Below are 24,226 nucleotides of genomic sequence, written 5' to 3'. Positions count from 1 at the left end.
TGTACTGCTCAAGACCGAGCTGGAGGTGCAGAGCAAGAGTACCACAGTCACCTGAGCTGCCAGATGCTTATTTAAGAGATGAACTTCAAAGGCATCACTCCTGCCTCCCAGAAAGAGAGGTTCACCATACCGACACCACTCCCTGCTCACCGTTGCGCAGCCTGGGTATTTTTAGCTGCCTGAGAAGAACCTGATAGGGACCAAGTCCTCGGGATAAAAGCTAACAGGGCCATTACCTGTACTACTTTAACAGCTTTTGGTATTGGTTTGGCAGTTTAAGGCCGCTGGAGAAGTTATTTAGAGACTATCTCATTAGTGCAAGACCTTTTTTAGGGGATGGGGAAGAGAAACCAACTGATTTGCAAGTATTGCACGGAAGTCTCTAAACGGGAAAAACCTTAGAGTAGTAGTTTCACAAGGTCACCTCTTCTGCTCGTCCGCCCTCACCACCCTTGTGCCCATTACTGTGTAAAATTGATCAGGCAGCGCAATCCCAGCCAGTGTCACCTCCCATCTCCAAAAGCTGTCTCCTGACCTCTGAGCTGCCAGGACCTTCTGCAACTGAAATCATACAACCCCAGACTGGTTTGGGTTGAAAGAGACAATCTCAAAGCTCATCCAGTTGCAACCCCCTGCCACGGGCAGGGACACCATCCACTAGAGCAGGGTGCTCCAAGTCCCTGTGTCCAACCTGGCCTTGAACACTGCCAGGGATGGGGCAGTCACAAATTCTTTGGGCAGTCTGCTCCAGTGCCTCACTACCCTCACAATAATTTCTTCTCTATATCTAACCTAAATCTCCCCTAAATTGAACCTACCCAGCTGAGCCAGCATCAGCCCCCCAGGCTCAAGTCCACTGCTTTTGTATCAGAAACACCCCAGGGTCAAGAACCCACCATGACCACCACACAGCTCAGGAGATATTTGGGATTGCATGGATTGAAGAGCGAGACTCCCTCCACCATCACCTCCAACAGAAGGACAATTAACTGGATAAAAGAAACAAAGGTCAATTCTGACCTAATCATCTGAAACACAGTAGGAGCTATTTGTATTTTATTTCTTTTCTCATTATTCCATTGTATGTTAAATCCTGAAGAGAGCCTGGGCTTCATCCACGCTCCAGAGACATGTTCCGCTGCAAGTGATGTGTCTGACTTTTAAGTCACAAAAGCTGACAGCGTGACGCAGATGATGTTATTCTGCCTTTGAATGCCTGAAAGGAAAGCCCAGAGGTCCAATCTCCGTGTATCTGCTCATGGAGCTGAAATCCCCCAGACAGGACAGGGCAGCACAGGAAGGCAGCGTGCCGATTTCTAGTGTTTAAAAACCTAACTATTCCAGACAAGGAAAACACATTTGCTTAAACACCCAAAGTTCACAGCAAAGCGCAGAGAAAAGCAGGATGGAAAACCAGTCTGCTAGAAGCAGACCTCAGTGTTTCTGGCAGTTGACAGAAGGACACAGGAAAGGTTAAAGAGCACCTTTTGAAAATACACTTGGCACATTAACAGCGTAACACGATGGCAATGTGCCATAAAACACAGAACCACAAGAGAGTTCAAGAATATGAGAGAGCTTATGCCTTTGGTTAGACACATCACCCCTCAGCAGAAAGAATTTCACTGAGGTCCCTAATAAATCTTGGATAACAATGATTATCCAAGATTATACCTGATTAACATATCAGGCCTTCCAACCAGCCCATTCTTAATCAAACCCTTTTAGATGCACATCATGCTAATGAAAATCTTTTTCAGTAGTTTTTCCATTTCCACTCCCATCCCAACAGCATAGGCCAAAGCAAGAAAGCAGCCAGGCAGCAAGACACCTTATGGAGAAACCTGGACATCCACAGCAGCTTCTGACTGTACTCCCTAATGGCACTTGGGAAGCATACAGAAAGCAAGCAGCACTCCAACAGAGCAAGTAGTTTAAGCCTGAAAAGCAGAATACCTCATCCAGCTTTGACACAGTGATTTGACTTCATTATTTAGAGGATTTTCAACTTCCATTGAGGATAATTTACACCTCTTAAAAAAAAAAAAAATAAAATAAAAAAATCAACCTGTCTGGTCCTGTTCTTCTCTAAGCAGTGACAAGACTCTCATATGACTTTTGTTAGCTGTACTGCTCCAGCATGTAGCCAACCACCCCCTCCCCAATCTCACATTAAAGACTTAAAGAAAGCCATACTGTGAAGGAAGAACATTAGCGACAAACCCTCCACTTTTGCGCTAATGTTTCATTATGTTGCCAGGACCCCCTCGATGCCCATTTCAAGTCCTGCAGTATATTTATCTGCCACTGAATGTGCTAACAAGATGACTTAAAATTACCCTATTGTGGTCTTGTGCCTGTCATGGCCGGCTCTCCCCAAGACGTGAAACACTGCTGGGGGGTAAAGATTTTCATCCATAAACTGTTGCTTTCGGCTGACAGGCTTTGCTGAAATTTTCATAAAGCTGGAAAACACTTCCAGGTTATTACAAAAGAGACTACTACAGGGCCTGTAATAAAAGCCTGTGACTAATGACAGCATTCCCACTGACAGGTAAATACCCAGATAATTGGCATTTGATGGGGTGCAGGGAATAGGTCTTGTGTTTCATTCTTTTAGACAAAAGAACCCCAAAACATGGAGGAAAACAGTAGTAATAGGCGTATCTACAGCAAAGTTGCCCATATTACTGTTGATGCATAGGAGCTGCTCCGACTAATGCCATGTCATCAGCAGCAGCCAGTGCCAGGTGCTTTGGAGAGGAGCAAAGAGCATTATCAGTCAATATGGCATGAGAGAAACTTTACAATACCCAGGAGCTTGTTAGCGCCTCTAAGAATTTATCAGGCTTAAAAGAACAGAGACCAAATGAAATAGTGCCGAGTATCAAGCACTATCTGACCTCCTTCTGAGCCAGCACTGGGTAAGATGCTATTTTTAAGGGCATTGAATTAAGTTTAATTTTTTCTCATTTTTAAGGAGTTTTCATAAGACTGGATTTGAAAATCAGCCCTAGGTCATTGCAGAGACAGCCAGAATGCCTGTACCTCAGACGAGGTCTGAGCATGGGACATGCAGGTTGGGACAGCCCTGTCATGCCTGGGACTGGAGTCTCGCCACTTGGAGAGAGCAGCCACTTGACATGTCACCTGCCTTCCAGACAAAGACAGGTCACACATCTCCTTAAATCCCAATAGGGACACTAGTCTAAATAATGGATCCAAAAATCTTTCCCTCTGATGCAGTGTGACACTCATGCTCTTGGGCCACAGGACCTGTCCCATACCCATGGATCTCACCGACCCAGCAAGAGTTCAGTCTGTCCTTCTTATCACCTTGGCTATCCTGGTAAAGGGGCCCTTCCCTGCTTCAGCTGTCCCATCAATCCCTGCCTCACCCTTCCCTGCACTTGTTCAAAAATGTTTAAAACCCTCCCACAATCAGTAGGACACTTCCTGACACAGAATCAGAGTCTCAACAGAAACTCTTCCCAAAGACAACTTGTTGAATGCACCACAGCAAAACCAGTCTGACGCTTCACAAGGCACCCACATCCAGCAAGAAAGCCCTTCCACCAGGCTATTCTAAGTCTTAAAAAGGCTCAGTTCATGGTTGAATGGGTCAAGCTTCAACTTCTAGCTATTGCACACTAGGGTGCTTTGCGTCAAAGGGTCTGAAAACCCTCCCACTGTCTGACTTACACCCACTCATGCAGCACTTAAGTTTCTTTATCCACAGCATCACAATGTTTTTTATGTTTTATAGATTTGGTAACACTCTCTCTGGTATTTCCTCATTATCATTGTTGAGCATAGAACAGAACCAGACGAGACATAAACTGCCCTTTTCATCACAGCATCACATTGAGTTTTCCTGTTGAGATGATGATACCTAAAGACTCTGGACTTTCCACCTACTCTTCAAACCAAAGATCTTCAAAACAGGCATCCCACCTTCCTAAGAAAATCTCCCATCTTACATTTCTTTTCATAAATAGATTTGATAATTCATGGCTGAACAAGGAATGAGTGAGCCCAACCTTTCTTATGGATTCTCATGAAAGTTTGTGGTTCTGGCCTCATTTCTCAACTTTCTGGCAAGATTAAATTTAGGCTAGTATGAGAGAGAGAGATGGAGTAAAATAAGGCAAACTACCCTCCCAACATCACTAGTATCTGAAGCCTGCATGTTAAAGGCAGCTAACTTTACCCAAAATAGCTACCACAAGAGGACTCAGGCTTCCTTTGAGACAAAATCAGATTGGAGACAGGGAGCTCCTGGATAACACTGAAGGAATCAAAAGTCAAAGCAATGACTATTCCTAAGTACAGACAGGCCAGAAACATGAGTTCTAGCAACACATGGTGAGATCAGGTACCCAGGTTGGTAGCAAATGTCTGCCATGGAGGGTCTTAATGGTCCTAAAGCAAAAAATACCAAGAGCCTACCCCAGCAATGCATGTGAAAGGAGATATTTACTCTCTTGCAAGCTACCACAGGTTAAAGCCCATTCTTCATCTTTTGTAGAAATAAAAATGCCAGTGAAAAGGTAGGTGGTCCTCTTTACCTTGCACTCTTCATCCAGCAGGTCCAAGATACCAAGTTTTGCCTCTATAAGATCTATGCAGGGTTGATTATCGTAGAAGTCTATGAGAGTCCAAGGGATTCCTTCCTTCATGTACTCTTCTTGTTCCAGCTTAAACACATGCTGAGAATGGAAAAACAGCAGCTACTGACTGTGACTCCAGCCAACACAGCACCAGCAACTTCCCCATTCACCCACGCCTCCCTGATGGAGTATTCTGTCAGTACATCCAGATGTCATAGAAGCTTTAGATGCCCTCACGTACAGCTTTGTATAGGCTCTGCCATTTACTCAATCTAGCTGCTGGTAAGGAAAATAAAAGCATTACACTAGGAAACCACAGGACAGGAGAAAACAAAAAGGTTTTAAATGACTTTCAGTAAAAAACAACAATATCAGTACATCTGGGTGCAAGCCATATATTGAAATGGCAATGATATATGTGACTCGGGCTGACAAAGATCTCTCTCTCCCTTAGTGCTCTGCTGATTAACACTAATGACCTGCAGCAGGTTCACAAGCTGGGAGAGTGCATGTGCCTCTATCTCTGAGCAGAGCTTCACAATGAGCATCCATCGTCCTACAAGGGATATCAGCAGCAGCATCTGACTCAGGAACACTTCTATTGCAGATTCTTGTTTTAAGGAGAAAAAAAAAAAGTAAAAAAAAATTAAAACTCCTTGCCTGGCTTCTGTATCTGCACAAGCAGATAAATTGTCTGTAGCTATTTCTGAGATACCCTAAGCATATTAAAAAATGATTTTTCAAACACACTTTTGTCTTCAAAGATAGCTTTTAAAAATCTCTTCAAACGTGTCATCTCAGAGTTTGAATTAATAAGCTTCAGAAGTGATAGCTGGACATACTGAGTAAGATATGAATAGTGCAAATACAGTCCATAATTTACTTTTCATTTTTAGCAGCAGCAGTGATCTGATAAATTAGATATACTGGAAATGTTCATGTCCATGCATATGATACAGTTTCAAACTACTCTGGAGTACTTAGCTACTCATATTTAACAATTTTTCCTTTGTATCCTGAAACTAGTAGTATTTTTTTTTTTCCCTGCTGACAACAAAAAGCAGATGACAACCCCTTCCTGGTTTCACTCCCAGTGCAAGTAAGTGCTTTTATCTAATAAAATAGAATAATCTCTGTTTTTTGTGAGGCAATTTCAAGTGAAAAACAGGGAGTGTGTCCAATCCTACTATTTAATACAGAGCTTTTGTTGCAGAGGTTTAAGCCACACTTAATGGGCAGGCTTCCACCCATAATTTTTCTCACACTGGAAAACTGGACTCAGCACAAGAGCAGCCAGGCTTTGGTTTAGGACTGAAACTACACCAAAAAAAAAAAAAAAAGAGAGAAAAAAAAGAAAAATTGGCAAACTATCTACTTATTCAAAACCATCATTGAACCTCTGAGTAAACCACTTCAAGCCTGTTCCAGTATCAAGCTGAGCCACATTGTCAACTTGATATATTTAATGCAGCTGCAGTGTAAAATCATCACCGGTGAGACGATACCCCAAGGACTACACTCATGCTGTCCATGAGATATGGCAAGGCTGCAGGTAGGTGCCATGAAGTAGAAGCAAACATACAATAATCCCACCTTAAGAAAATCTGTATTTTCTGCTTTTATGGAACATTTCCCCTCTGATCTTACCAAGTTGAACTGCTGCTGGAGCTTCTCGTTGGCGTAATTGATACAAAACTGCTCAAAGCTGTTCACTTCAAAAGTTTCAAACCTGCAAAGTGATGAATAAACCGGCATCAGGCGTTTCTTTGTCTCAAAACCTACTTTCCTCTGCAAGGGTGTCATATGCATGATGGGGAGCACCAGCTACTCAACCATCTCTTCGCATTCCTCCTATCCCAGATCCACACTTTATTCCTCATTCCCTGAAATGTCTATCTTCCCTTGCCGCAACTCGAGGGATTTGAGAGGTCTCTCTCTCTCTGCGTAAATGAGATATCTGGTACGACTGTAGCTTCCTGCCCATCAGGCAGAAGTGCTGTCTGGGATAAGAAATGTAACAGCCTCTCTCAGGGAAAAATATTCTCAAGTATTAAGTCCAAATATATTCCCTGCAAAGGTGATAAAGAAACAGTAGCTGCCGTCTTAAAAGACCAAACATGGTATTTTTAGCGCAATTCAACAGAGCAGAAAACCAAGGTATTAAATCCATAATTATAGCCTCCATATTGCATTCCTGACAGCATAAAAATTGGATACATGTAAGCAAGTGAATTCTGGAAAGCAGAGGGAAAAATAGTGCTTCCAGCTCCAATTTCAACACGTTCCTTAGGAGCTTGGTGTTGGCCTTGGTGATCCTCTCTTCACCAGGGCTTCCAAAGCTTCCCTTGTCAAAACATAATCCAAACCCTCCACAGGCCAACTCCAAATCAAGCTTGAAACTGGTTTCCTAGTCACAAATAGCAAAGAAAAATCTGCAGTTCTTACAGCACAAACTACAGGCAAGCAGCAGAGCACCGGCAGAGCCTCAGGGTGACAGAGGCTGAAGCACTTGAAGCCCAGGGACAGGCAGAGGGAGTTGGGTTTGTTCTTAAAAAAACAGGACCACCAGGAATTAATGTTATTTATATTTCTGTTTTTAAGGCACACTTGGAAGGGAGAGGAAAAAAGTCTTTGACACATGACTGTAAGGATTAAACTAAGGGAACAAGTGGCAAGGCTCCCTCTGCTTAAGAATAAGCTGCTGCAATGATAAATGAGCTTCAAAGTAATTGCTCGGGTAATAGGTGTTGTAGGAGCTGGCAGAACAGACTTAAAGCACTAAAAAAAATGAAGCCCTTTTCCCTTCCTTTCCCCCCCTTGCCCCTACGAACATAAATCAGTATTTCTGCTTCTTTCTGGGCACTACCGGGCTGTTATCCATGTGATGCAGTATTGTCAGGTGTTAATGCCCTCACCATACAAAATGCCTGGGCCCTTAAGGAAAGACAATGCAAAAATGCAGAAGAAAAAGGGGGAACAGGAGAAAGAATCCACTTTTGTGCTTTTATCAGCCACACAGTCCTGAAGAAACCCAGGAATGCTCCCCTCTCTCTCTGTGCCAGGGATGGCAATCCCACCAATCCCAGGCACAGCTACAGGTTGGGCAGAGAAGAGATTCAGAGCAGCCCAAGGAGAAGGACTTGGGGGTGTTGGTCAATGAGAAAATGAACATGAGCCGGCTTCAGTGTGCGCTCACAGCCCAGAAAGCAACCGTATCCTGGGCTGCATCAAAAGGAGCGTGACCAGCAGGTCAAAGGAGGTGATCCTGCCCCTCTACTCTGCTCTTGTGAGACCTCACCTGGAGCATTGTGTGCAGTTCTGGTGTCCTCAACATAAAAAGGACATGGAACTGTTGGAACAAGTCCAGAAGAGGCCCCGAGGATGATCAGGGGACTGGAGCACCTCCTGTATGAAGACAGGCTGAGAAAGTTGGGGCTGTTCAGCCTGGAGAAGAGAGACCTCAGAGCAGCCTTCCAGTATCTGAAGGGGGCCTATAGGGATGGTGGGGAGGGACTCTTCATTAGGGACTGTAGTGAGAGGACAAGGGGTAACAAGTTAAAACTTAAACAGGGGAAGTTCAGATTGGATCTAAGGAGGAAGTTCTTTCCTGTTAGGGTGCTGAGGCACTGGAATGGGTTGCCCAGGGAGGTTGTGAATGCTCCATCCCTGGCAGTGTTCAAGACCAGGCTGGACGAGGCCTTGGGTTGGCCTGGTTTAGTGTGAGGTGTCCCTGCACATGGCAGGGGGGTTGGAACTGGATGATCTTAAGGTCCTTTCCAATCCTAACTGTTCTATGATTCTGTGATTCTATGACGTTGTACCTGGAGCCAGTGTAGCCCGTGCCAAGCAGAGGATGCTCAATTCTTCCCCATCCCACAGGAACTGAGCTTTACAATCTTTAATGTAACAAGATCTGGTGTATGGGACCAACAAATGTTTGACATAAACGCATGACCAGAGCCTCAGTTATTAGCATGTCCTGAAAAAGCTCCTGCTATGATTGATCTTGGTTGTATGGCCATTGCATAATGAGGATCACTGCCTTCATCTCTTGTAACTAAAGGTACACAACCTTCCCAGGACTCTTTGGAAATACCAACACCTGCAGGCTCATGATCAGAGGAACAGGGCAAGAAAAGCTTTAATTGGAACAGAGATGAAAAGGCAATGGTGAGCTAGGTGGAAAAACCCAAGAGTGGCAGTACAAGAGAGAAAGATAGCAGAGTGGAAACTCTCTTTCGACTTCAGAGACAGCAGGTGTGATTTATGGACCCTCTCAGCGGGTGCTGGTCAGGGGCAGAGCAGCTTTACTACATCAACTCCAAGGGAGATCATGTGAAATATCTAATTAAAGGATTCTGCCAGTGCAATTTGCTAACTGACGGAGCAGACCTGTCGCTAGCTTCATGTATGCACTCACCAGGAGGTCCTACCTGCCCAGAGTGACTGCACTGACATGACATCCTAATGGGAAAAGCAAACAAATGGCTGTTTGGTTTCTAATCCTTTCAGTGCACCATACCTTGGTGTATTAAAGGAGCTTATTCATGAATCCAAACCATCCCTGTGGCTTCCAAGAAGGCACATCATCAGCAGGTACAAGGCGACAAATACCACATTTTGGCTTTTCTCCTATTCTCTATTCTGCTGTGCAACTAGTATACCCTAAATCCACTGCAGCATCAGGGTTTATGCTAAAATATTTAAAGTTCATAAATAAGTCCAGCATACAGCTGGCCATGTGGGTGTTCACACTTCACATGGCAAACAGAGGGAAAACAAGTTATCCCACTCAAGTCCAGGAATGCCACATGAATTCACTCTTCAGATTTCAGTATTGCTATTATAGCAAATAGCATGCTTTCAAATACATACAATAAAGGCTTTTAATGCTGCACCCTCTCACCTCAATGTTAGAAGAGAATAAAGAAGTCAAGCATTAGAGATTTAGGAAATAAACCCAATCATCTCTGCACCTCTGGCTTGGCTCCTGTCTCTAAAAATCCCACTTATGGGGACAGCTGGGACAGCTGTTTCCCAGCTGCAACACTGGGACAGAGGTGCTTTGGGAATGTCAGAGACGTGGTGAAGGCTACTCGCAGGATCCTGCCTTTCTAGCTTAATTTCTCTCTCAGAGGAAAAACAGACATGGGGGGAGGGGGAAGTCCAATATTTAGCAGAATGCATTAAAACTCCCAAATTACTGAGTCTAGGGAATGAAATGACCTTCAAGGACTGCAGAGAGCCAGGCTGTCAGCACCTAAAACCCCTGTGTTGTGAAATACTCGGTATTCAGACAGCCCTACCCCTTTATGAAAGGGATTTAAGAGCTCTTTAAGATTTAAGATTAAGATTTACGAGCTCTTTAAGAGCTTGGACTCACACACCAGCATTATGGGCTGAAGCATGGACACCCTCCTCCAGCAAACCTGCTTCTTTTGATCGGACCTGCAGGTCCTAGAGGAAAAGAAGCCCTCCTGTACCCTGCATTGACAGCAGTGCTGTAAAAGTGTCTCTCTCTGGACATGATGCACCACGGACCTGCATTTAAGGCATGTTTTTCTTCCACACTAACAGGTTTTCAAGCCCTGCTTAATCTTTCATGAGTGTTATATCCTCAAGTCTCCTTCAGGTTTCTGAAAGGCTGCATCTGATTTTCTCACTCAGACATCTAGTTTTCTGCTGTGACCCACTATTGGCTGCATGGCTTCATCCCAAAACTTGCTTTATGACACTCCAGCCTGTAGAAATCTTCGTCTGTAGGGACATTGATGAGAAACAGCTTTTCCATCTCATACAGCCTTTGAACCAGACTATGCCAATCCCATCTCATTATTTAACATCTTCCAGGTCCTGTGTTATCTACTGAAGAGAGCCCAGACACTTGCAAACCTTTGAGAGCAACCTCACCATCTCAAACCATCTCAAATACCACTGATATCCCAAACCCCAAAAGAGGACTGTATTCTTATCATACTTAATACAAGTGCCCCCTAAACCTTGCCATAAGGCCACAGTCACTGGTGGAGATGAGCAGGCAGTGGACTACACTGATGCTCCAGCACATTCTAGCAGCCTTTCTGCTGCTGTGGCTGCTCAGCAGATGTTAAAATCAACATCCCAAACACCAGTAGCTGTAGAAACCCCATGGGAGGTTTCATACCAAGATCAAGCTCCAGTAACTGTGTAGGTATCATAGCCATAAAAGCTTTCTGCACCTGACCCAGAACAGCTTTGGCAGGATTTAATTATGAACTTCAGGTTCACCTAGACCCAACAGACCTTCACGAGAAGTCTGCCATTACAAGAGATTTGAGATTGAGCAAGCACAGCAACTGCACTGGGTCAGGGACTGGTTCCTGAAGCAGCTACAACTCATCCATCCCTCATTCTCCTCCAAAACAGGGGCATCTTTATATGTTCAGGGAGCACAGCTGGTTACTGCTGTCCCACTTAGAAGCACAGAATGGTTTGGTTAGAAGGGACCTTTGAACGTCATCTAGTCCAACCTGCATAAGTAAGGACATCTTCAACTAAACAGGTTGTTCAGAGCCCTCTCCAACCTGACCTTGAATATTTCCTGTGATAGGGCATCTACCACTTCCCTGGGCAAACCTGTGACTTCCCCCTTGCCCTTACTCCCCCAAAAGACAGAAAATGTATGGTGTTGAAAGAGGAGAAGGGAAAACCTAAACCCTGAAGACCTCTTCCCTTTGCCACCCCACAAGTTGCAGAATCCCTCCCTTTCTCCTCCACCTTCTGCTTCTTTGCAGCACTTCAGCTAAAATGAGCGCAAGCTCAAGCTACCAGCTCTCAAGCATCAGGGTGACAGGCTGGACAGTAACTGGCACGCAGTCCAAATTTAGAGCAGCTCATTGCGCCTGAGGTTGCAGGCTGCAGTCCTTGCCCTCTGCTATGGTAGAGCTTTTTGCACCTTACCCTGTCCTGCAGCAGGTTTCCAAAGACCTCTGAAAGACAAGGGCCCTGCAGCATCAGTTTCACTGCTAAAGAAGCAGTTTCTTCAAACCACACAACAACCCCAGGAAGAGCCAAGAGCAGTCTTTGGTCTCCACATGGGCATCTTTACCCCTAGCTCATCTTTAAGTGTGATGCCTTAAATAACACAGGGGACAGAAATCCAAAATGGGAATGGCGCGGGAGGTAAATCCCAGAAGGCATCACTCAAACATCTGTGGGCTCAACTCTGGGGTCAAGGTGGCACAGTCTTAAGGAGGATCAAAAGTGCAAACCATACACTATTGCACCCCTTTCTATTGCTCCCATTACCTACCACAAGCCAAGGCCAAGAAAAATGTGAGAGTTAAATCAGAAAGGACTAACTAAACAGCCTTAAAAGCAGAAAGCTTGCCTACCCGTAGATATCAAGCACGCCGATGAAGGAGTGCTGCTTAATGGTGGTGTGCAGGGCCTTGTTGATGTGTTGCATGATCCAGCTGAAGAGTTTGGCATAGATGTGCTTGGCCAGGGCGTTCCTGGCATTCACCACTTGCTGCAGGGACATGCTCTTCACATAGGTCTCGGTCCTGGTAACCAGCTTGCGATGGCAGAGCCAATGCTCCATCTGGCTGTGCTCCACACCCAGCAAGCTGCAGAAGCTGTTCAAGTGATTGCCCTCGCTCTGGGGGTAACAAGAAGCAAAGTCAGCAGGTTGGCGACACCCCAAAGCTGGAGATTCAACATCACGTTCCCAGAGAGTGCAAGAAATAAGCAGCACTTCATAACTGTGTAGGGAAATACTGTGTTTCAATGTGGTTGACAGGAAACAGGAAAGCAATGGGCACTCATCCAGTTGAGCTAGCCTTCATGGACGTGGATGAAATGGCTTACACGGAGCTCTGAATAATAGTATACCCTGTAGCTTTCCTCTGGTCTGGCCATCCTCAAGGTCTCTGTTTTCATAAACAGCAGATAGCCACAATCACTGTCAACAGGAAGGAGCACTTTCTACTTTACTCCTCTTTGAGCTGCAGCTACACACTCCTTCACAACAACCTTGATTAAGCCTGAAGTTAAAGGCTAGGGAATGCCATTACACCATGCCTTTCACAAACTAACTCCCTTTTGAATAACAAACTCACAAAATGTGCATCACCAGAAGGGCTTGTGTTTTGCATAATCAATGCAATGAGATATGAGCTTCATTTTCTCTAGTGCATTGTATTTTCTTTCCTCCCTCAAAGTAAGACAAGGCCGTTCTGCGTCTCTGTTATGCAGAGGTAGTTGACACTGCATTTTGGACAATGAGAAATTAATTTTCTTTTCCTCAGTGTAGTAACACAAAACTAAGGAAGTAAACAGTTTCCAGATACATACATGTACAGAAGGTGAATGGGTTTGGAGGAGGGGAGGAAAATGCATTTTAAAAGACCTCTAGGATGCTCTATTGCTATGATACATTTTTGACTACAAAGTCAAAACAGGACTGATTTAATAGCATGCAATTACATCTAAAGGTAATTAAACAACATGAACTCCTTTATAGAACTCAACACTGTCAGAGCAGACCATTTTCACATATCCATGTTGCCAAGTATCAAGCAAACTACCTCCAGCATCTACTTGAACACCACGTTATCTCAAGGGTAACACTAAAAGTGTGCACAGAACCTGTTTCAATACTTTAGTTAGGAACCCCAGTCTGGGATGTAATGATAGTGTTTTCCATATAATTGCCTTTTTTTCCCCCTCCTATGAACAAACACAGAAACAGAAAAAAAACACCACTAAGGCATTTTTAGTCTTATTTATACATGCTAACTAACTGTGCTGTGCTCCTTTGGATACTGGATGGCCACATTACAAGCAGCAGCTTCATGGGTTTGCTAATATAAAAGTGGTTCTAGAGCATCACACCTTTTGCTGGTGGGAGTCACTGTTCACCCAATACTCTGGGCACCAAGTCTTTTAAGAAAGCAAGAAGAGTTAAATAGGGGTTGGGATGTAAGGTGGTAAGCAGCCTTTACATCAACTCATTCACAGGCTGGCTAGAGAGGAGAAATAATGCATTGTCTTCCAGGAAAGTCTAAGCAACCAGGAAATTATGGTGTGTTTTCAAAAAATTCAAAGAAAAACAGCAGAAAAAAGGGCTTTCTAACAAAAGATACTGCTGTGAAGCTGAACACATTCAGTGTGGCCCGATTTATGAGCATGCAAAGCTCCCCATGTACCCCACTCTTGCTGGTGACCTACCAATATACTACAGGCATCGCCGTCTCGTTCCACTCGGATTTCCAAGTTCCCTAGGTGCAGAATGGCAGCAATTATCCTAAAAATGGTCATCTGATGAGACTCCTTCACTCCTACGGGAACAATTGATAGCCAGTTGTCACAACAGAAAACAAACTGCAATTTTCAGTTCATTTGAAAATGCATACAGTGTTTGATTTCCTTCCCAGGATGCTGCGTTTCAGAGCTATCAGACCTCTCCCAACAAACACATCATAAGCACTCAGTAAAGTCATCGCTCAAAAATGAGAGCGGAGGATGTGAGAGGAGCTGCTTATGTTATTTCTTTGGTTGCATCAAAGCAGTTTTATCACAGATGGGTTTAATACTATTGTGAACATGTACAAAACCAAGGACACTACTCCATAATGATCAAACAGGCCCAGAGCTGTAGGAGTTCTGTGGCTTTCACAGAACAAGGAGTCACTTCTCTGTGATCTCAGTCTAGCAGCAAGATCTTGCTGATAACTGGAGCAAGGAAGTTACAACTTATTGCTGGCATCACACAAACAGAAGAGAAAATTAAAGCCATATGCATGATGCACAGTGCCTCCAGACTGGTGCTACCACTGGATACAGCAATTCACCATGCAGGTGATGCAGAGCTCTTATCTTACCATCCCCATTGCCCCAATAGGAGCTACGTCTTGTGGGTCTTCACAGGGATTGTAAGATATTATTGTTATATATTATTTTTCTGGCAGGATTTTGCAGGCATTCCCAGCAGGAGCTTTGCCCAGCAGCTGCCTGCACACGGCTTTCTTGCTGCATCTTGCACTTTTACATCCCAACTGGGTTTCTGTACCCCTTTTGTGTTCAGTGCTGGTGTCCTCATTACACACCCAAGGTCTGAGACATTACCTGCTGGTTTTTGAATTATCGAGAGCTTCCCTCTCTCGGGATTTCTCTGTTGTCAGCACAGTGAGAAACGTTTCAAGGTTACTGAAAGGAGCAATGCTCTGCTGTTACTTGGCACTCTTAATTGAAGTTAAGCCTGGCTAGGGTGGAGATTTGCAGATAAATATGACTTCTTGTTACACATACAAAGACAGGACTAGAAAGCGTAGTAGCAATTTCACCAGTCCCTGAACAGAACCAGACAGAGGTGGGAAACACTGAAAAAAACCCCATGAAAAACAAAGCCAGAGGAAGCACATGAAGAGCAGTAAAACATCATCAAATTGGATGAGGCCTTGAGTGATATGGTTTAGTGTGAGGTGTCCCTGCCCATGGCAGGGGGGTTGGAACGTGATGATCTTAAGGTCCTTTCCAACCCAAACCATTCTATGAAATTGGTCGTGGAGGGAGATGCTCACACAGTGCTTCACAGGGACCAGCAGGAGACAGGGGGTCAGCCTGGGGACGTAGAGAAGGGGACCAAAGAAAAACTATACATGGGGAAGGGGAGAAAGCTCCCTGGGGTTTACAGCCCCCTGGGCAAGTTTGGAGCATTCAGTGGAGTAATTTTTAAGTACTTCACCAAAGTCATGCAAGCCAGATGAGAGGAGGGTTAATACAAAGACAAGACACTGCTTGTACCCCAGAGAAAAAGAGGTTGAGTCCGTCTAAAACACAAAGAGGACAAACGTTGTGTGGTTGCAGTACATCTGCTCAGAGGCATTTCACAGCCAGCTGTGAACATCATGAGCTCCTCACCCAACACATGAAACACAGCAGTGAGGCACCAAGACTTACCGGGATTTAAAAACATGGTTTCAGATAAATATTAATAAACAGGGAAAGTTTTCACCTGCAAAAACTGTTTTTCCTTTCAAAGAGTTGGTGCTGCAGGCAGGTGATGGCATTGCTCAACTGCAGCATGCGCAGGTGGTTGTTGGAGTGGTAGATTTTGCAACTGGCCATGCAAATGTGGACTCTTCAGAGCACGGATGTAGTCAGCAAATTATTCCCAACCATCAGTTACTCAGTACAATACTGTGCTGGTCCGAAAAGTGACATCACCCTCAACCCAAATACAAACTGAACTGCAGAGTAATAGCTTTTTTCCTTCTTGTAAATAGGGTAAAAAATAGCGAGTCAAAGCTGCAGCACGGCTTTGACTCCAGAATGGTTTATGTAGGTTTCTCTTAAACCCAGTGTCTTTCTCCATTTCACTGCTGCTTCACAGATAGCGGTATGAAACACTTCTGCAGCTCATAGTAAAGAACAAGGTAAAGCCAACTAGATCAATAGGAAATATGGATTTTTATACCTCTTGGTGTTAGAGGAGAGCCATATAGTGCAGGCAAAACACTGAATACATTTGCAAGAGACTTCTGCTAGGAAGGCTCCAATGAGAGCAACCCCTTACCAAGTAGGGTGAAGGCATGCCTTGTTTTCTCAAAGTCATCAGCATCATCCACACCATCAATAGACGTGTCACCTCCCTGAGATGTGTAGAAGTAGTCTTCAGCACACACTAGGAGAGAATAAAGAGAAGAAATACATCACCATGCAGCAGTTTTCCCCCGCAGCCACTCTCCAGAGTGTGTACTGGGATGCTCCCTGTCCTCCACCACCTCATTCCCAAAGGGCACCCATCTCTTTTGAACCACAGTTTACTCAGAAATGGGTGAAGTACAACCTTGATAACTGACTGTAGCTACTTCTTGCAGTGATGAAACCCCTTCCCCATGCAAAGCAAGTTCATTCAGAGCAGAGCTAGGGTGTATTTGCAATTCAAAAAACGTCTGTATTGCACGGGTGTTGACTGTTTGAAATATGTTACTACTTTATTCTTTTTATCCTGTTTCACATACCCACGACTGATTCAGATACTTTAAACCCTTTTCCACATAATGCCTTAAACCTGGGGAGCAAAGGGAACGGAGAATCACCTGCAGTGCCAGCATTACACCATTTGAGTACCCGTGCTTTAGCAGTTATTTCAGGACAACACAAAACTAAATCCTACGGAGACTGAGATGCATTTTAAATGCAGATACAACAAGAAGAGACAGCAGGATTGATACCCATTTTAAAGCTGCACAAGCAATTGCCCCTCCTTTAAATAAGAGCTTAGTCGGGGCCAAAACTATAAAGATACAACCCAAAGGCTGCTAGGCTGAGTGCTGGCAGAGCTGGAGCAGGCTTGGGGAGCCCAGGAGGTGGGCAACTTCCCCACCCTACCCAGAATCAGTCCTCAGCACCAGCTTCGGCTTGCTTCAAACCAGGGAGCAGTGACTTGTAAAGAAAATCTCAGAAAACTCATTAACATTCACAAACATATTTCTGAATTATCATGGAAGTAACGACGAAACCAGCCTACTGTGTGTTCCACATCAGCCTGCTGGTAACCTTTAAAATCACTGCAATTTGTACCTTTTTTGAACCACATTGCCACCAGAAGGTCCTCATCCCTTCCCAGACCTCCTGCAGACGCTTTTGCATTAGCTGTACTTTCAGGCTGTTAAGAAAAACATTTAATTCTCTCTGGTATTCAAAGCCCTGGGACCCAGAGATTTCAGTAACTCTGCTCATGGCTGCAGCATCAGGAACAAGGCGCAGAAAATGTTGTCTGGAGTCAGAGAGCTGATGTCCACCCTGGTGCTCCCAGCACAACAGAACTCACCCAGCCTGTGATGGACCACCTGTGCTCTGGAGCCAGGCTGAGAGAGCTGGGCTGGGGCAGCCTGGAGAAGAGAAGGCTCCTCAAGGGGAGACCTGAGAGCAGCTCCAGTGCCTAAAGGGGCTGCAGGAAACCTGGAGAGGGGCTTGGGACAAGGGATGTAGGGACAGGCCAAGGGGAATGGCTTTAACCTGCCAGAGGGGAGACTGAGATGAGCTCTTAGGCAGAAGCTCTTCCCTGTGAGGGTGCTGAGGCGCTGGCACAGGGTGCCCAGAGAAGCTGTGGCTGCCCCATCCCTGGCAGTGTTCAAGGCCAGGTTGGACACAGGGGCTTGGAGCAAGCTGCTCTAGTGGAAGGGGTCCCTGCCCGTGGCAGGGGTTGGAACTGGACGAGCTCTAATGTTCCTTCCATCGCAAACCAGTCTGTGGTTCTAGGATTCTATGATTAACAGCTTGATGTTGCTGCACATCATCCTGCAAGATGCATCCCAAGCTGGTGGTGGTTGATGGTACAAGACATCAGTCGCCAATTTCATACATCAATACTGGGATCTGTTTCTGCCTCAAGTCATCTCTGGTGTAACTGGTTCTAATATTTGTATTTCAATCTGTATGCAATGATTTTAATAACCACAGAAACCGTTTGATTCACTGCAAACAAATAAAACACATTCCTGCTTTGCACCATTGACCAGGCATCAGTAAGTTAATCACACTTGGGAAGGCACCGTGCTGATTACTGACTCCTGCATTTTTAAGTCAAATATTTATTTTCTAGTTTAAAATCAAGCCTTTAGAAGAGCAAACACTTACTAGTTTGCTCTGTTGGGCTCACATAGAGACTCTCTTTATTTTCCAGCGTTTTACAATATAAAAGATAGCAACAACAATTCTTTGTGTGTGTGCAAGACCCAAAGGAGAAAAAAAAGCCCCAACATTTGACACGGAAAAATATATATCCTCCTTGCTAGCTAAGAAAAGATGGATTTTCACATCAAGATACCCTGGTTTTGTATAAGCCTTGGGAAGATAAGGTTGACAGGTATGTAAGGTACAGCTTACATGAGTAAAAAAAAGTGTGTTTTGACTAGTCATCTCAAGATACAGGCTGGTACACCTGATGCAAAGTTGGTAATGAAAAAAATCCCTCAAAAGAAAGAAGAACCAGTCAACTGTGCACATCTGCACTCAGAGAAAACCGCCCACCACTATGAATTCAACAGGTCAAGGCAGAACCTGGTTCACCCCACAAAACTAGCTCATGGCACCCATGTACCCCAAAAGCCATCCCCACCTAGCATATGAGCAGCTACGAAAATGTTTTGGGGAAGTATTTTTAAGTTATTGCAAGGTGACAGTGCAGGAAAGACCAAAGACTTTGGATTTTGGAGAGAATCACTTCTTTTCCAGTTGCTGCATTCCACCTGAATGCAGAAGCCGCAGGATGTACGGATACCTGTGTACACTGCAATACATCAAACACACAAGTACCATGGAAAAGTGGAGCTGGAGACTGACACACACTGACAGCATCAAAGTTTGATTAGAAATAACCCATCCTTGTGGGCTAACAGCCCTGGCACCCATTGCCTCCTACGGTGCCAGCTGCTGCCATTACACATTGTCCCTTGAGACACTGAAGTTGAGAGCCACAGTCACAACAGCATAAAGATGTCCTGGATGATGCACCAGGAGAGCAGAGTGCTCTCATTCTTCACCATTACTAGTCACAACAAATACAGACAATGCTTTTAAAGAGCTGTGCTGAACAAGAGTGATACTTCCTCTGATCCACATGTTCCCAAGAACAGAAAGGTGGTTTCACAGCTGGAGCTCTCCCATATCAACTCATCTCCCAGACTGAGCTGAAATAATTTAGGTCTGAGTTTTAAGATGCCAGCAGACATTATCATTATCCATGCTATCTTTGCAAAAATGAGGCACATAATCCCATGGGAGAAACTCTTTAAAGTGCTCAGAGAGATGTGCTTTGGGGTCATGTGAGTCTGCAATGGGACCAAACACGTGCTCCTCAATGGTACCTGGGAAGCTGCTGTCAGAAGAACATCATTTTGGTGCCCTTAGAGACCAAAAGGAGCCCCAGGTCCATCACAAGCCTTGACCTACGTGCAGAGCCAGGTTTCACACTATGGCTGGTGCACAGTGAATCATGCAAAACCTTCACCCAGGAAGCCTGAGACAGACATTATGGTTATGCCTAGACAGTCTCTGAAGTTATCTTATGACTTGGCAAACTCATGATGTGGTTGTCTGATTTGGTGTCACTGAGCAGAATATAGACTACAGTTGAGTAACACACTGACATTTACTGCTGACAAAAGGACAAGAAGAGGGGTGCTTCAATTTCAGCACCAGCACTCAGTAAGTGTAGCCCACATGCCTACTGTGACCCAAAAAGTCATTAAGACAAGCCCAGAATCATACAGGAACTGAATCTCTCTTGATCTGCCATTCCCCCATAGCTGTGATGGAAACCTCTGAAAGACTGCAGTGGCAAGATGCTCTGAGCTGGGATCACAATCCACCTTGCTCACCATTTGAAGTACTTAAAAGCACGTTTTAAGCCTTGCTTCTCCTCTTAAGCAGCAGCAAATGTTCAAGATTTTAAAAACATAATTACAACACATCTCTATCCCCGCTGCTGTAAACCCTTTTATTCAGGTGTCTTACAGAGGTTTTGCTGCAAATCCTGTCAGAAAAAACAACTCCAGAGTTTACCACTGAAAAAAATATAATAGATCATAACTGCTCCTGCCAAGACCCTGGCTGGATCAACCCATACTCACATATTTGATTTAAAACACGTGTTTTTATGCAAGTTTCGCACAATATTAACACACGATCTCCCTGCATTAGCTAGTGTCTACCACAGTGTGTTGCTTCACTGCAGTTCTGCAGGCAGTTTCTACAAAATACACAGGCTTCTTCTCATCTCCCACTATGGCTAACCTCCAGGAGAAAGCTCCTACCACTGGCAGTGCTTGCAGAAACCTAACAGCACCAACCAGTGCAACACAAGCTTCATGCACATTCTGAAGCAAGCTGCTGCACAGCAGAGGTCATGAGGGCTGGTGTCTCATCACAGATTCACAGACTGCTTTGAGTTAGAAGGGACCTTAAAGCCCATTCAGTTCCAACCCCTGCCACAGGCAGGGACACCTTCCACTAAAGCAGCGTGCTCCAAGCCCCTGTGTCCAACCTGGCCTTGAACACTGCCAGGGATGAGGAAGCCACAGCTTCTCTGGGCAACCTGGGCCAGCACCTCACCACCTCATCCCTACCTCAACCATCCTATGTGCCGCATGCCTGAAGATGGTATGAGCAAACCTGGGTGCCACTGGGGAGAAGCTGCCCTTTGAGCTCATCTCCCTTTACCTCCTCTCACTGAACATGACCTCATCAATGACCTGCATTTCTAACCTAATCCTGTCTTCCTGTTGCCATCACAACTAGCAGCCACACCAGTGCACAGGGAGGTAAAGTACTTACTTAGCCCAAGGTCTTTGAATTCTGGGAGACTCGCTGAGGCACAAAGCTGATAGAAGATGTGGTAGTTGCGCTCGCCCTCCGCCTATGGGAAAACATTGAGTTACCAGAGGCACAAAGAGGTTACAGCACTGCTCCCATGCTCAGCCCAGTGCTCACTGAGCCCAGGGCTATCCCGACCCCATCTCCTGCTTCCCACCATCAAGACCCTCTCAGTGCCACCAAGAAGACAGAGATCTTTTGCCATTTGGGAAAGAGGAGGTGCTAAGCCTTGTCCTGACCCATGTACCTTGCCCATTTTGCAAATGAAATAAATAACTTTATATTCTCTTCCATGCCTTATCCTTACCTGGGATAACTGTGCTAACAGAGCTAGCAAGTACCACTTTGCAAACTGACATTGCAACATAAGAAGAGGGGGCCTACACTCATGGCTTCCCAAAGTTGTTTTTTTTTATGACTTTGTGGGTTTGGGGGTTTTGTTGTGTAAGGACACAAGTGTTTCAGGCGCTTATGACCTAGATGCCAAGCACGAACAAGAAAGCTTGTCCTGAGCCCAGCACAAGAAACCTGTGTGATGTGTCACAGCAGTGACATTAGCCTCCTCAGCCCCTCTCCTGCTTCTCCTCCATCTTCAGACCTGAAGACTGTTGCCTCGAATTTATTTTTCCTAGCTTTTCATGAAAAACCTCTTTTTCAGTAAAAACCTCTGCTGCTGCCCAGAGAAAGCTTTCCATCCCTGCCCATCAGCCAGGCCAGGAGCATTGGTCCCTCCTTTGGTCTCCAGAGGGAGGGAACAACCAGAGCCCAACTAACAAGTCTCCCAGGTACTTATGAAGTCATCAATTGGGATCATCAAGAAAAACTGCAAAAGACTGAGTCTGAAAGACACATCTTGGAGCTGTCTCCACCAGGAAAAATACTTTTAGAGTGATATTTTTAACCCACAGAAAGACCCAGACTACTAAATTTTCTGGACTAGAACATAAAAAGAAAGGAAGAAATAAAAAAAGCACAACTCCTCACCTGGAATACAACTCGTGATTTTTCCAACAGGTAAGTCCTCATATTGGCACCAATGATGCGGTATCTTTTATCAAAGCCAATCTGAATGTATTTCCCAAAGCGACTGCTGTTGTCATTCCTTGTTGTTTTAGCATTTCCAATTGCCTGCATGAAACAAAATTAAACATTAACCTTTAATTTTTAAGGTTTTTTAAACATTTAAATGTGTAATCAGTGTTACATAAACACTCATGGGAGGATTTGAGGAAAACCCCTTCCCAGGTGCAGAAGGCAGAGCAACAACATGACTTTTGGGAAAATTCTTCCCTGAAAATCTGGTGTTTCAGAATTTTTATAGAAGAAAAATACATAGAAACAGCAATGAGTATTTGCACAGTAGTTAGATCATCTACAACCCACCAGCCACAGCACTCCTGTTTTGTCTTTTCCGCCACTATTCCCCTGCTCTGAGATGATGTGCCTCAAGCAAGCACAGAAGTAATGAAAGGGGATGGACATGTACAGACAAGAGCCCTCAGGCGCATCTTGAAGGATGTCTGCCTGTCCCAGCCTTTATTTGAAGACTACCTCAACCTATGGCACAGCTCCTGGGGAACACACCAAGCACACATACTTAGCAAGAATCACAGTATTACCTACAGCATCACATTGACATCATCCAAAACTTTTTGATCATAGAACCTAATGCCTCCAATTGCATGCAGTGGACTCCCCAGGGAGTTACTCTGCAGTACATTGCTGCCTACTGAAAAGAGGCTGTTGCACATGCAAAGCTGCTCCTTGCTGCCTGCCCCTTTGGCTGCTCAACCTCTCCATTAAGTTTTGAGGGTTCTTTGACCCAACAGCCTCAGCATCGCACTCAGAGCGAGCCCTGCCTGCTCCATGCCCTATCCATTCACCACCAATCCAACCCCTATGTAGCTAATGCATCTCCTTCCTCCAAGGCCCATTTATCATAGAATGGTTTGATTTGGAAGGGACCTTAAAGCTTATCCAGTTCCAACCCCTGACACAGGCAGGGATACCTTCCACTAGAGCAGCTTGCTCCAAGCCCCATCCAACCTCTTTACTGCAGCTCACCCTTCCACATCACTTACAGTGCTCCCAGACCCACAGCCCCACTTCCCACCTCCAACCCTCCAGCACTTACACCAGACCATGCATAAAAGCAGCAGGGCAGAGGCAGAGCATTCACACTCCATTTCTGCACAGAAACTAATGCCCATTCCCCAGAAAATGGGGTTCACAAACTGCTACAACACACACCACAACCAGGTATTTTGCTTGCTGAATTGAGCATCCAAAATACTCTCATTGCCTTATCTCATGTGCTGTAATTCCTTGGCTATAAAGCAGATACCTGCCCCATCCTCCCAGCAGGGACATATATCCTACACATCAAACACAGCCCTAAGGACTATTTGACAACACACACACCCCTCTACTCCATCTTCACGTTAATTCTGGGGGTTTTGCACATCAGGCAGTTCTCTTTCTTGATTTTTGCATGAAAAATGTTCTCAACAATTTCCAGTAAAGACAGACAGGGTCCCTGGCCCCAGCACTCAGAAATTACATCCAGAACTGAACACAGGCAAGAAAATTAGAGCAACAAAACTATGGAGTCACACAGAAGAACAGTTTGCACTATGAATTTTTCCTTGGATGCTTTTTAAGTGTTCCTAGGTATTGCAGCTACATTTCACAGAGGCAAAAGAGACGAGCAAGGAAAGGAGTAAGCCAGCATGAAGCCCACGCTGCAGCAGATCATTGAGTGTTCTCTGCCAGCCTTACCGTTCTTACTCCTCGCTTGCACAGTCACTTGTTTTATCATTCCAGCTAGCACCCCACATCAGGCAGCACGATGCCAGACCACACATGCTGCTTCTGGGTCTGGGGTAGGCTTGGTTTTTGTCCTAGATCAGCCACCACCTCAGTGTCTATTATGACAATTCTGGCCATGAGTGGTGGGAAACCTCCCTGCAGGTTAAACCAAGCCTAAGGTTAAGTACAGGACTTGAATTGTTTTGCAAACAAAGGCACTCTGACTCCAAAATCCCTTTGGAAAATAGGTTTAGACATTAATTTTCACCATCTAGACATGGTGCAATGAAGTAAAGTCACTTTTCCCCTTTTATATTTACAAAAGGAGAGTTTTTTCATCAGAGTAAGAATTTCCCTATAACGAGGCTTGTTGTTTCCCTATATGACCAACTGCAATAGAAAATTAACAAAAACAGAACTGCATTGAAATATCTGAAAACAGATTA

The 24,226-nt window shown here is 44.8% G+C and overlaps 1 protein-coding gene across 2 annotated transcripts in view; it reads right to left on the bottom strand.

The window, feature by feature from the left end:
• MYO5B (myosin VB) overlaps nucleotides 1-24,226 on the bottom strand; it is a 149,256-nt gene that overhangs the window by 73,037 nt on the left and 51,993 nt on the right. For both annotated transcript variants that reach the window (XM_062615394.1, XM_062615396.1), the window contains exons 6-12: nucleotides 21,957-22,100; nucleotides 20,934-21,015; nucleotides 16,168-16,275; nucleotides 13,821-13,930; nucleotides 11,984-12,249; nucleotides 6,258-6,339; nucleotides 4,569-4,709 (exon numbers count right to left, since the gene is read on the bottom strand). In XM_062615394.1, the coding sequence (XP_062471378.1) occupies nucleotides 4,569-4,709; nucleotides 6,258-6,339; nucleotides 11,984-12,249; nucleotides 13,821-13,930; nucleotides 16,168-16,275; nucleotides 20,934-21,015; nucleotides 21,957-22,100 (933 nt within the window). The remainder of the gene's footprint in view (nucleotides 1-4,568; nucleotides 4,710-6,257; nucleotides 6,340-11,983; nucleotides 12,250-13,820; nucleotides 13,931-16,167; nucleotides 16,276-20,933; nucleotides 21,016-21,956; nucleotides 22,101-24,226) is intronic.

This window comes from Pezoporus occidentalis, unplaced genomic scaffold, assembly GCF_034315485.1.
Source record: "Pezoporus occidentalis ecotype Australia unplaced genomic scaffold, CSIRO_AGI_Poc_V1 ctg180, whole genome shotgun sequence".
Taxonomy (NCBI): domain Eukaryota; kingdom Metazoa; phylum Chordata; class Aves; order Psittaciformes; family Psittacidae; genus Pezoporus; species Pezoporus occidentalis.
The sequence above is the reverse complement of the archived record's forward strand: the minus strand, read 5'-3'. Positions and strand labels throughout refer to the sequence as shown.